Raw genomic sequence first — 13,365 nt, forward strand, 5'->3', positions numbered from 1 at the left:
TACACTTGTGTGAGTCTGAAGTCGGAGGATGCGTGCCACAGGTTACTGATGCGTTTGATTCCGTTGAATGTGAGCATCGGTGTTGCGCACGGGCACTAGTTTCTGAGCGAACACGGGGTAAGGCAAATAACGGTCACCCAATAATTTCTTGTCATTCAATAAGAAATCTTGGCGTATAGGCAGCCTACATACGAGTTTCCTTTCCTGCTTTTTTTTTTGCTTTCTTTTCTTTGTATTTTTTTTTTTTTTTTTTGTGTGTGCGTGCGTGTGCCTCGATATAGGCGAAGGAACTTATTATTGTACGGCAACTCTCACCATTTCACCTTTTTGTGCAACTTCTTCCCATCAACAAACGAGAATCTGCTAACGTGTTGTCTCATTATTTCATTGCTGTAATTGCCTTGGTGGACCAGGAGACTGAAAGCAGTTGTGTTACGTTTAAAAGATCCTCTGTTAAGCAGAAGTTCAGTTGCGATTGTACACTGCATGCGTCTGTCAAATAGGTTAAATAGTCCTCTCCTGTTTACCAAACTAGTTCTACGCAACTCATTTTTTTTCCGCGGTGCTTAAAAATGAGTAAATATCTGACATTCAATTCGATATTCCAACGTCGTTTTTTTTTTTCTTTGGAACATTTGTACTCGATTCAATTCGAAAATTTCATTATTCGGACACCCTTTCTTTAAGTTCTTTAAGTTAACGTTGCCGCCTCGGATATTCAGCTATCGCGGTTACCTAGACGTGTTGCCTGTCTGAAGACTTACCTGCCGTGGTCGCTTATATGACTATGATGTTGAGCTGCTAGCACGAGGTCGTGGGATCGAACCCCGGCCACGACGGCCGCATTTCGATAGGGGCGAAATGGGAAAATACCCGTGTGCTTAAATTTAGGTGCACGTTAAAGAACCCTTGGTAGTCTAAATTATTCCGGAGTCCCACACTACGGCGTGCCTCATAACTAAATTGTGGTTTTGGGACGTAAAACACCTTAATTTGTATTGTTTTGTCTGGAGAGACTTCTTTTAACGCTATGCTTTTTTTGTTCAGCGGTGACATGAAGTTGAGTCTTTTGTACTTGCGGTATCACGTCGTTCTTCACTTCCGAGCATGTGCAGGTTTGTTCTCGTCGAAAAAAAGAAAAAGACCCCCTGGAGTTATGTAATTATTGGTTTGCGCTTTCTATACACTAACATCTGCTTTGTCACAGAGCTGAAACATAACTGGTCACAAAAAGGCGTGAGACGAGAAAGCAAAACAAAACAAAACAAGAAACAGGACACGACGCTAGCGTGATGTTAGTGTTGTGATCGTTCTCGTCCCATGTCTCTTTAGCACAAGTTAAATATGTTTCAATTTATTAATACTAACCAACTAGCCCAACTTTCTTCTCTAATTCTGCTTTCCTATTTTTTCGGCCATCAGACGAATAAGTATAAATGGCGCGGGAAAATATTCCGAGCGCGTGACCCACTCTATAAGGCGAAACAGTGAGATGTTCAGTAAGCAGCCGATAACGCCAAATTTAAACTCCGGAAGGCTATTGGTGTGAAACGTCGAATGGGTGCTGGGAAGCGGTATATATCTGGCATTGCAGGAAAGCTCAATGGGCGCTTATGTTGTTTTATCTTCGTGCAGCGTTCTTCTGTGCGGCTGGTTTTGCGCTTGCGTTTCCGCATTTATCCATTTGGGCGTTTATTTCACTGCATCTTGCTTCCATTCTATTTTTACTTCTATTTTCCTTCGCCAACTGTAGGCGAGCGCTACTTAGGTTCGAGAGTGTGGGCTGAGAGTGTAGACTTTATTCTTGCAGTCGCAGCTCATTCCCGCTAAGACCCCCGTCGCTTTCACCTTCAGTCTTTCAGCGGAAGCGTTTGACCTGCAATATAGACTTACAGGACGTCGCTTTTCCATATAGGTCCACTTTCTTCCTGTTATATGTAGACGATTTCGAACGCTGTCTTCTGAGTGCCGCCATCGTGGGCTGTCTCCAGGCTAAAGCACCATTTTGCATTGCACATCCGTCACTGAAATCGGGCCCAAAAGCATTTTGCAGTTTCTGCGGAGACCACACGTGGCATTTTTCTTGTTGATCTAAATCGGTCCATATTCTGCTTTCCGAATGGGTGCTTCAGGCGAGTTTCACGTCACCAGTACTTTCCATCGCACCGTGAAACGATGGAAAGCTAGCACACGATGGGTTTCCTTAAAGGAGTTACGTACGCAATGACTGTGGGAACGCCAGGCTTCTTTACGCTATCGCTTCCGTTTGGACGGGGAAATAGCGCCCGCACGACGAGGACAGTGAAAGACCGACACCGCATGCGCGCTGCACGACATACTGCACACGCACAACGCATGTGTTGTTGATCATTCATTGCTTCCCCGTCCAAATGTGACGCCAACTAGCCCAACGTCGATCCCTTATGCAGTTCATGCCTTTCGTGCAGAAAAATGGAAGCAACCGGTATTACGATAGTCAGCGGGTGGTAAAGTATTCGAGAGTGGCATTCATTCGGAACGTGAGCGCCTTATATCTCAGCGCAGCATTACGAGTATTGTTGCACTCTGTCGCCATTAACTCTATCTAGTGATTAGCGTTTCCTTCACTATGTTATTGCGGCTTAAAGTGGAATTCCTGTTCTGCGAGCGGACATCCTGAAGACAATGTGCACGACAAGATAGGACTTTGACAAAGGGCTACGAGCCCGGTACCGCATTACGATTACACTGATGGAACGCGCAGTGCTTCGGCCCAAGTGTCGTTCACCACATGGGCATATATATACTGAATAAAACATGAAATAATCACATGCGCTGTATACTATATTCTTTAGAAGCTCTCGCTCGTGCACTGTGCGGGATTTGTCGCGATAATTTTGATTACATGGCAGAGAAAATGAAGGCCCCTTGTTTCGCTTCACATATTTCGCCCAACATCCAGCGCAGCACCAGTAATAACATTCCGGTGTCAAAAATTTCACCATATATTTGCATTTTTTCTGTCTTTTTGTTTTTCTGTGTTTTCTGACTGTCTCTTTCTCTCTCTCTCTTGTTCATTATTGCTGTTATTTCGCTTTTTATTGTTATCTTTTTACGCACTACAAGATTTATTTATCGTTGCCGATTTCGTGATGTCGCGAGTCGAGAATTTATCTCTATGTGTGGTGACGCCACTCACACGTGAACCACCGATTGAATCTGAGTGACACTTTATTATTTCTCAACCTTCAGGCACGCCCCGTTCGTAGCGTCCAACACTAAACCTGAAAGGCATACTTACTGTCGTCTTTAATTGCGCGCACTTGCACGGTTCGTTGCCTGCAGCATATACTCATCTCCCCATTCCTCTCTCTCTCTCTCTCTCCGACCATTGTGACAGGCCTGTACTTCCACATTGTCGGAGAAGGCGTGGTGCGGCTCACGGACAAGTCCAAAGTGAACACGTCGGACCGGGAGAACTACATCGACTTCCGCATGCGGCTGCTCGGCGAAAACACGCCCAAAGGTGAGCCCGCGTGCAGAAACAATAAAGGCGCCTCGCCGTGCCAAATTGTGCGTCCGCGCGCTGTGACCCAGTTTCACTGGATACCCGGGCAGGCAATTACAGTGCGCCGACGCAAGGTACACATTATACGGGTGCAGTTTGCCGATACTGAAACATTCCAGGCCGCGTGAGCACGCCGAGCAGATGCCTTGAAGGCTCGCGGTAAACTTATCGGCACTTTAGTTATACGGCAGTCTCATTGTTACAAGAAGTAGCCAATGAGCAGGTGCGGAAACACAAATTAGGATTCCTTCCAGGCGTCATCGCTTAGAAACGAGAGCGCCTCAAGTACACATAATGGGAACTGACAGTGCAGTGCATGAACTTCGTAAAAGCACGGTAGGTGTAGTCTTTCTTTTTTCATTGCTTTTTTACCATTACACTGAATTCATTCTGCCATCATCCGAAATGACGTTTCCTCGCTTGCTAAGCTGTGGTCCTTTCGTACCTTTATATGGAAAAAAAAAATGGGGTTCTACGGGGCAAAACCGCGATGTCATTATGAGATGTGCCGTAGTGGGGAACTCGGGATTAATTTTGAACACCTTGGGTTCTCTAACGCGCACCCAATGCACGGTACACGGCGTTTTGCATTTCGCCCCCATCGAAATGCGGTCGTCGCGGCCGGGAGGTGATCCGTTGCCCTCGTGCTGAGAAGCGCAACGCCAAAGAGACTACACCGCCACGGTGGTTCTTTTCACATTGTGCCATGAATATTCCCAAATACATGCTCGTGAAAGTTTTTTTTGCTACCGAGATCGGGATATCCGGTTCGGCTCCCGATTGCTAATGTCTGGAATTCAACGGGAAATAATGCGTAAATGTCATAATACTGAGATTTTCGTGCATTTAGGTAAGTAAGTCCAAGCGGTCAAGAGTAATCCCGAACCCTCCTTCCGCCATTTGTCGTAGCATCCGTGCAACGGTACACAATATTTTCGCTTCATTGCAACATACACACTACAACGGAATATAATAAAAACCACTAATTCAGTTTGACTACATATCTGTGTCCCCTACCTCAATTGGCGACACTTAGATAAACGGTAACGTTGTCAAACGAACATGTAACTCAACTAACAAGTAAACATGTTCAAGGAAAGTATACGTGAAATACTGCAATAGGTTAGAGCACTGGTCAAAACCCTGTATGTTTTATTGCGCACACACCCTTTGCACGCAGGCTCACCCGCTAGAGTGGTGTTCCTATCTCCGGGCGTGCACTCGTTCCCGTTCAAGCTGGGCCTTCCGCTAGGACTACCCTCCACGTTCTTGGGCAAGCACGGCTGGGTGCAGTACTTCTGCAAGGCGGCTCTCAAGGAGCCCAGCGGCCTGACACACAAGAACCAGCAGGTCTTCATCGTCATGAGCCCCATCGACCTGAATCTCGAGCCAAACTTGCTGACGGTATGCGCTCGTTCTTTTCTTATTCTGGCGTTCATTAGACCCCAAATGGTCAGCACCTCCCAGGCATGATCCGTGGCTTATGTCGCGTAGCTTACGGATCAACTTGATTGAAAATATCAGTGCATTTGTTCTGAACTATACGCAGCCTATCAGCCATATGCTATCGCCGCCACAGCACTTAGCTTTAGTTCCGGATTCGTGCGGTATATTTGTCATTTGGCCTTGTGGTGCACAAAGGAAAGAAAAATGTGACGACACCGCGTAAGGCAGAGCCTAAGGCGAAGGTCAGCGCTCACGGAAATTGCGCGCGCCAAGAGGCTCGTTCCCAGGGCCGCGCGAGGATCCAGATTCGGCCGTGGCATCACCGAACGCTTGTCGCCGGCATCCTGCTGGAGCCCTTTCGCTGGCTGGCACTTGACCATCTCCGCAAAAATATAACAAAGTTTCTAGTGTGCCCTGTCTGTGCCTTCATGTCGTGTGCCTACAGATACATTAAATATACTTAAGTACTATACGGTCTAAATGTAAACCTTAAACGTTCTAAAGAAGGCCATGCGTGATCTGAAACTTTGTTAATACGTAGTACGGACATACTTTCTGGCAATCGAAGAAAAAAGGCAGTTTAGGCGTCTACTGGGCAACTATTAGAAGTCCAGGACAAATTTATTTCTCGAACCTAAGTATCTATTTTCTCAGAGGAAACCTTAAGGGTTTCGTCCTCACTGCAGACGGGCGCAAACTTTCATGAATCTTCCCCTACCATTTGGGTGATATTCAATAAAGTTAGGATCTGAGCAAAGCACGTGTGACTTTGTTCGAGGTGCCCATTTCTGTCTGCCACTCACTCCTTCGTTCTTCGCTTGCCAACAGTGTATTACCAATCGCGCGCGCAGCAACCGTTTCACTGCGAGGTGGAGGAGAGCCTGGGCATGGCGTGCTTCTCGTCAGGCCGGCTGTCGTGTCGTGTGAGGCTCGACAAGGGCGGCTACGTGCCGGGCGAAAGCATCTGCATCTTCGCCAGCATTGAGAACAACACGCGCGTCTCCATACGCAAGACCAGGGCCGTGCTCACCGAGGTATGTGAAGCGTGCGCATGCCAATAGCTGCGCCCATGCAGCCTTGGCTCGCGGGTCATCGGCGACGCAATACAACACCGCGCTTGTGCTCATTCAGCCTGTGAGCGTTTCCTTCTCTCCCTTTCTGACGGATGCTAGGTAATTTAGTGGCGTGTCAGGATTGATGCCTTGACTAAAATAACTGTGCGCGAATGGTGACGTATAGTGCAGGTGGTTCGGAATGAACCAAAAGCATGGCTGTCGGCAAATGCGTCAGAGTTGTCGTTCAAGTCATTAAAATTCCGGACGACCGACGCGTCAGACCAGGCATATGCATTTAATACACAGGATGTACCACGTAACTTGAACCAAAGATTAAAAATATGCAAATGCCATGTAGCTGGACAGAACCAAGGTAATATTGTTTGCCGTCACTTGGAGATACTCAAATTACTTTGTTTCATTCCGTCTAATTAGATAATTAGCGTTAATTATAAATCAGCTTCTCAAATGTTATAGTTAGATTAAAAGTGTCAATGAGAAAATTGTACAGCAACAGGAAAGACTTCTGATACAGTTTTCTGATGCTCGATACGTGCTACATAAAAGCGCTATAGTTTTTTTTTTTTTCGAACGTGAAATAAGCCCGCGAATACACGCCAAGTACCTCGAGCGGCCAGTCGCGCGGCGATTTTGCGTGTATATTATCTCACGCTCGGAAAAAACACTTTTATGTAGCAAATATTGAGCAACAGAAAGCTATATCAGTAGTTTTTCATTCATGTGGCTGTACAATTTTCTCATTGACACTTTTAATCTAATTGTAATATTCGAGAATATTATTAATTAATTAAGCTAATTATATAATTATGTGGAATGAAAAAAATATATAATTTGAGTATCTCCAAGTGGCGGCAAACAACATTACCTTGATTCTGTCCAGCTACGTGTCATTTGCATATATTTAACGTTTGGCTCGAGTTCCGTGGGAGACCCCGTATACCGTGTACGGCCAAGAACTTTCTGATGCGCGCCGAACTCCCGAAGCTTTTTGTTCGCTAGAGCTGTTGCCGCTTGGCCGGCTCACCACTCACCCTCTCACCACTCTTGTCTCGGCTGGCGGTCACCAATTCTCCCGAAAAGCTCTTTCGTACAGTACGAACGCTATTGTGACCGCTATTCTGTATTGAAACTTCCTTTCTGGAAGAAAGCCTCGCAGCTTGCCGGCGCTGATGGTATACGACTCTAACATCAGAGTGAAACGGGGCAGTGAGGCGACACGCTCTCACACGAAAGCGTCGTGAGCCCAGCCCCACATGCTAGCAGACCCGTATCGATCACTGGTCCGAAGAAACTACGGCCTGTTATTTCTCGCTCGAACGACTTCGAGCGTTTGTCCGCGCGACGTCTAGACGTGCGGTAGTCGGTGCGGTGGGGCAGAGAGACAGCCGTTCACATACGCCATTGTGTGCTACCCTCGCAGACGATCCAGTACACGGCCAAGAACAAGGTCGTGCAGGCTGAGACGCGCGAGCTCGCCTTCCTGGAGAAAGGCCGCATCGAGGCCGGCACCACGGACCAGTGGCGGAACGAGATGCTCTACATCCCGCCCATACCGCCCACAAACCTGCGTGGCTGCCACCTCATACGGATCCAGTACGACGTCTACGTGAGTGATACGTCTGCCGCCGTCCGCTATGATTACAATCGACACTTATGATTATGGGTATCGAGTAACAAGTCTACAGGGCGGCTCGGTGTCTGTGATAACTGCGTTACGACCATCCGACGACAATAGAATGAACAGTCTGGGGTAGACAAACTCTCAGTGATGAGAGTCTCTCCGTTCGTATCTTATACGTGTTGGTTTACTTCAATTGCCTTATCTGAGTCTCTTGGAATGGCGCGCAAGCAAACAGGTTTTATCGGGATCTGATACTCGTGACATCATCATCGTCGTGTGTGCATTGTCAAGCTCTTGATGACATTGAACATTAGATATTAGAGTGTCCCGAATTAGAAGCGCGGAACGTAAGAAATTAATAGATGGACTCAAGCGCAAGGTGGCAGTACACTAAAATGCAAATTATACTTTTGCTCCCGCGAGTACATTGGATATTTAGGAGGGAGGTTCTTCGGCTCCTCCTAAAGTTCCTCCGGGATAGGGGGTTGGGAATTAAATGGTGGGCCATAGGGGTCGTCGTGGTTCAGATAACGCGCAACATATTGGACTCCGTGTCAACACGTTTTTTATACCTGGTGCTGTTAGTTGCTCTGCGAAGTTTTTCAAACCGTATCGCGGTTGACAGGCGGCCTTCAGGTGGAGCTATTGCCTGCAACATTTACGAGGCTAGGTCCGCCTGCCGCAAGCAACACCGCTCCTCCTCCTCCTCCTCCTCCTCCTCCTCCTCCTCCTCGTGCCATACTCAAACAGCTGCAGGTGATAAGTGTTCGTGACGCTCAACGTTCCAGCTACAACGCTCCGTCGCATTTTCATCACCATGACATTTGTAAATCATCACAGCCTGTGATCGACATCAGCTGTATAAACGTACGTCATATCGGCCATAAAACTCGATGAAAAGCGCACAATATTTTGCTGTCTCATTTTCAAGAACACAGCTTTTCTCACCGCAACTTTAACTCATAATCCTTAGACAACATAGTTTTCATACAACGCTGCGGAATGCATTTGTGATCTTCGGAATTTTTTATTATTATTTTTTTTTGCCGCAAAGTTCAAAAAAACGCTTGATCGCCTTACTAGGCTGATCTGTTGTTCCTGGTACTTTTGAGTTGTGGCTCAAAATTTATTTACTTTTCTTTTATGTGCGCAAATACAAGTAGGACTTCTTTACACCAGTGGTATACTCACGTGATTTCCATACTTCAAGAATGCCCGCTCTGCTGGGAGTAGTCAGCCTGACGTAATTCAACGTCTCCGAGTGGCTGAGGCTCTACCCGCACTCCACTATCGGTTCTTTTGTTAAATGACAACTCAAATAGTGAAACATTTCCCTACTGCAGTAGCATTTCAACAGCTCCAAATCTTGCTTACGAATGAAACCCTACTGTATATACACTGTTTCCGGTGATGCATTCGTGTCGACCACGCTCTCTTGCGCTTTGTGGACGCAGTTCATCATCTCGCCCAAGGGACCCGGCAAGGAGATTCGCCTGCAGCTGCCAATCATGATGGCCACCTACCCGATTCGCAACAGCGACGGCACCCTGCAGCGCAAGAAGGGCACCCACTACCCGACCGTGCTGCCCGTCTTCAGGCCGTGGCTGAATACGGACAAGTTCAAGACGTAGCCAGACATCGCGTCTGCGTATATTTTCAGAATCTCCGGATAGCCTTCGAATCTCCAGCAGCTATTCCTTCTGCGTCCGCGGAGGAGTGTAAGCTCGGCATCGGCGAGCATCGTAGTTGCCCGATAAGACATCTTTTCGCAACTGCTGTCTGCTCCGTAGATTTAATCACGGTGCCCTTGTCCTTGCGATCGGCACGAGCTTCGATATACACTGTATCCAGTTCCGGGGATTGACCAACGGTAAATTACGTTCAGGAACAGTGCATTCGCAAAACGACAGTGCCAGTGCCGGTTCCTTGTTAACTAAGGAAATCTCCGACCGAGTTGAAGCTTCTGTCATCCACATTTTCTCCTCTCCGTATAAAGAAGAGAGAGAGATAGAAACAGGAAAGAAAACAGAGTGAGCCTTGTATATATTTGGGCTTAACCAAATATTTGTTGGTGCCAGCTACACAATAAAAGTCAGATAAAACGATATACAATATACATATATAACAAAGTTTGGCCCAAAAAATAGTTTACCATGATATTAATTAAGAACTGTAGTGTCTAGCTTACCATATTTCTCGTAAAGCAAAGCGGCAAAATCCAATAATAATTTTTGTTTCCTCTGATCGCCGGGAGGTGACTTTTCTTTACAATATATTTCAAAAAAGAAAGTGATTTGAAGCCGTACGAATAGATGTGCTGCCAAAACTGATTTTTAAAATTCGCCTAGTAAGAACACACCAACTTGTCTTCGTACTTACGAGACTACATTATTTTTTCCAAAGCCAGATGTATTAGCACTCAAATCCAAATCTGACATTCCCACGGCTGAGTTGACATTTTTGAATGTTTGAAAAGAAGGCTTCTATCCATAGATTCTAGACTAAGCTTTACGAGCATCTATGACGATGTTCATGTTAATGTGAGCGTGTGTTCGTTACGAATAAGAGTAATTTAATTAACAAAAGCGTGAACTATATAATATACTGTATAGCGTTCCATTTTTACAAGTGTGCGTGCCTAGGTACAAACGTTTTGTAACCACGGCAACCAGCAACGACAATATATTATACAAAGTATGCTATACGGCGTGAAAGTTTCCGGCTATATGTGCCAAAGCGATCATCGAGCCCTTGCGGTACTTATGAGAAGTTGTGTGTCATTCCTTTTTCTTTCTTTTGTTTTCTGCACAGTACGTGACTTGTGCTGTTCATAGATGAAGCTTATGTGAAAACAACAATTTTTGCACTTTGTTTGTTCTGTCGATCCTAATCTAAAAACTTCAGCTCTAGTGTAGTATTAAAATATATTCGCCGCACAAAGTTGTTTCGACAACAACGGTGCGACCCATATGCGCTCAAGGCGGCTTGTTATTACGTTGTAACCCTATAGAGTTCCATTTCTAAGCAGCGGTACCATTTACGTTACGTAGGCATATGAAGCGGTCACTAACACAATAGTTGTTTGCGAATCGGAAGTTAAGCTGGCAGACTTAAGGTTCGCTGCTTTGTTCTTTGTGATCACGTGTACCTTGCCATCAAATATGAAGGAACAGGTACTTTCCCGTGCATCGCCACAGACAGTTCTTTCCTTGCGAACATCTTTGCGTTGCGCGTCATTTAAAATGCGTGATCTGAAATGCAAGATTACATCTAAACTAACAACTTGGTTTCGTTACACGGCGGCTTAGTTTAAAACGAGCCTAAAGAGAAGCACAACACCAATTTATGGTAGCAACATATTCTTCCAAAACTTTATTTCAATTACATAAACAGGAAAAAGCGTTTATTATTAGCAGTGAAAATTAAGTGCATACTCCTGCTACGCCCGTGAACTTCATGCCCGTGAACTTCATGCCCAGAGGAATCGATGGTGTTAGTGTGACGTCAGAGATTTCACTGTTTTTGTACATTTCAGCCGTTCTAGTGCTAGAAGAAGTTGGCAGCTTGAGCCCTTGGGCACTTTCGACTGCTGCGTAAATTTACTTCATTGCTTTACACTCATCTGGCACCAAGTAGGCGCTTTCAAAACACGTGACATTACGGGGATTTATTACAGGATTTTCGAAGTGTCGTAACAACTCTCCTTTTATTCTTGCGTAATTTGTGACTTACTAAGCCTCTACTCACGGTAAGATTTTCAGAAGTGCTATCTACCAACATATATTGCTTAAGATTTTGCTTTAGTGTTCTTGTGACACAGTACGCCGTACGAGCGACTGCTTGTAAGCAAGCATGAAAGTCAAGCTGACAAACTAGCTACAACTGTGTGTGAAATACTTACGTTTACAAGACAAAGAAAGTATCGGGCGCTCGCGCCCGAGCAATGAATATTCTGGTCCACAGACGTGTTCTTCATAAAGCTTTGACTGCCATTTTATATAGCAGCATTTGTCTACTAAACGTCGCCAGAAACGGATGCGAGTCCTGTGCACTGTTGCACTATAATGAACGAAGCGATTTCGTCAGGCTTGCTGAGGTGTCTCAAGTTTTGACACGTTTAGGGTGGAAACAGGTTTGCGGGATACGGAAAGTTCGAGGGTGTCTAAAACTTCTAAACGCTAAAACGGCGCTATATCAGCGCTGACAGGTTGGAGTAACGCTGGAGTAAAGTTTCTTTTATTGATATTGAACTGAAAACGAAAGGAACAAATTGGTCACCTATAATTGTGACTACTCCTTTTCACGTAGTAGTAATAACAGTATCAGTAATAATAATAATATCAAGAAGAAGAAGAGAAAGTAGAAGTAGAAGACGAATAAAAATATTGAAACCTAAGAAACTAAGAAGTAACGCCATAGGTTCGGAAAATCTAGAGCTGAACCAGATTAGAGAGCAAAAGAAGCCCACATATATATCCTAGACACATTGGAACATGCTTTGTGCGATTGACAACGTTTTCCATGATAACAGCACCACTTGACGCTGATTTGAGCGGCAAAGTTCAGCGCACCTCAGCGCAAATGCGCGAATGAAGTTGGGCATTTTAGGACAAAGCTTGTGGTTGTTTCAAGAAACCTCCCACATCGTTTAGGTTCGCGGAGGGAAAGAAACTGGCATAGTGTGGGTTTGCTCACTCAGTGAAGCTTGTGTGACGCGAATGAACTGCATATTTTTTTTCATGTTATGTTGTTTCTCTTTGTGCAAAATAAAGAACGTATACATGCACACTGTTGTGGGACCACAGTATCCTTAGTTCATACCATCGAAAACAACAATGACGAATAAAAATCAGAAATAACAGTGTCTGATGGGCGTGCTGCTCCAATTGCAGCGCCATTCCTATAATGTTCAACTTTGAAAGGAAAGTTTACGACATGCATGCAGTACACACACACAAAAAAGAGACAATTCGTTTTTTCTCACACCATTTTCCTTTCGGAATGGGCGAAGTGCACAAGCGTTTTATGATAAATCCTTCGCTTTTGCAACGGCCGCAGTTGTTCTGACAATAAAACAGCCGTATCGGAGGCAAAGTAGCCATGTCTCAGAGGTTGACGTCCAGGTTCGTCTGCGCTGAAATACAACGCACTACGCGCAAATCACATGCATGCTGTGGGGATTCCTGGCATGTATAAGGCCATATGTTGTTCTAAGCATTGCTTTTCCGGAATGCTAACCGATGGCGCATTGCTATCAATGACATTATAGAAGGAGCGAAGATGTGAGGCAGCTGGTTGGCTGGACGAACGTGGGGCACGGGCAGCATTTTAGATGGTTTGCCGAAGGAAGGATCAGTGGTTGATTTGTGAGTGCCATGGCAGTGTGGCGATCTTTCTTATATTATCCATCTGCATGCGAGTTCTGTTAGATTCCTAATGTTATTTATTACAAATGCGCACCCATAAAGCAGGATTGCTGCAACGTCAAAATAGGTTATTACGTCAATCAATCAATCAATCAATCAATCAATCAATCAATCAATCAATCAATCAATCAATCAATCAATCAATCAATCAATCAATCAATCGTTTATTTCAGTATCAAAGACACTATATTTGGCTAACACCATCTTGCGGTTACGCCTTGTTACGCATCAATCTTCTCTAAAAAGCGT

General features: G+C 45.2%; 1 protein-coding gene across 1 annotated transcript in view; it reads left to right on the forward strand.

Moving 5' to 3' along the window:
* Vdup1 (arrestin family protein Vdup1) overlaps window positions 1-12,476 on the forward strand; it is a 32,225-nt gene extending 19,749 nt beyond the window's left edge. The window contains exons 2-6 of the mRNA XM_050189132.3: window positions 3,380-3,505; window positions 4,728-4,951; window positions 5,845-6,027; window positions 7,490-7,675; window positions 9,145-12,476. Of these exons, the coding sequence (XP_050045089.1) occupies window positions 3,380-3,505; window positions 4,728-4,951; window positions 5,845-6,027; window positions 7,490-7,675; window positions 9,145-9,321 (896 nt within the window). The 3' untranslated portion in view covers window positions 9,322-12,476. The remainder of the gene's footprint in view (window positions 1-3,379; window positions 3,506-4,727; window positions 4,952-5,844; window positions 6,028-7,489; window positions 7,676-9,144) is intronic.
* The last annotated feature ends 889 nt before the right edge of the window (window positions 12,477-13,365 follow it).

Source organism: Dermacentor andersoni, chromosome 2, assembly GCF_023375885.2.
Source record: "Dermacentor andersoni chromosome 2, qqDerAnde1_hic_scaffold, whole genome shotgun sequence".
Taxonomy (NCBI): Eukaryota; Metazoa; Arthropoda; class Arachnida; order Ixodida; family Ixodidae; genus Dermacentor; species Dermacentor andersoni.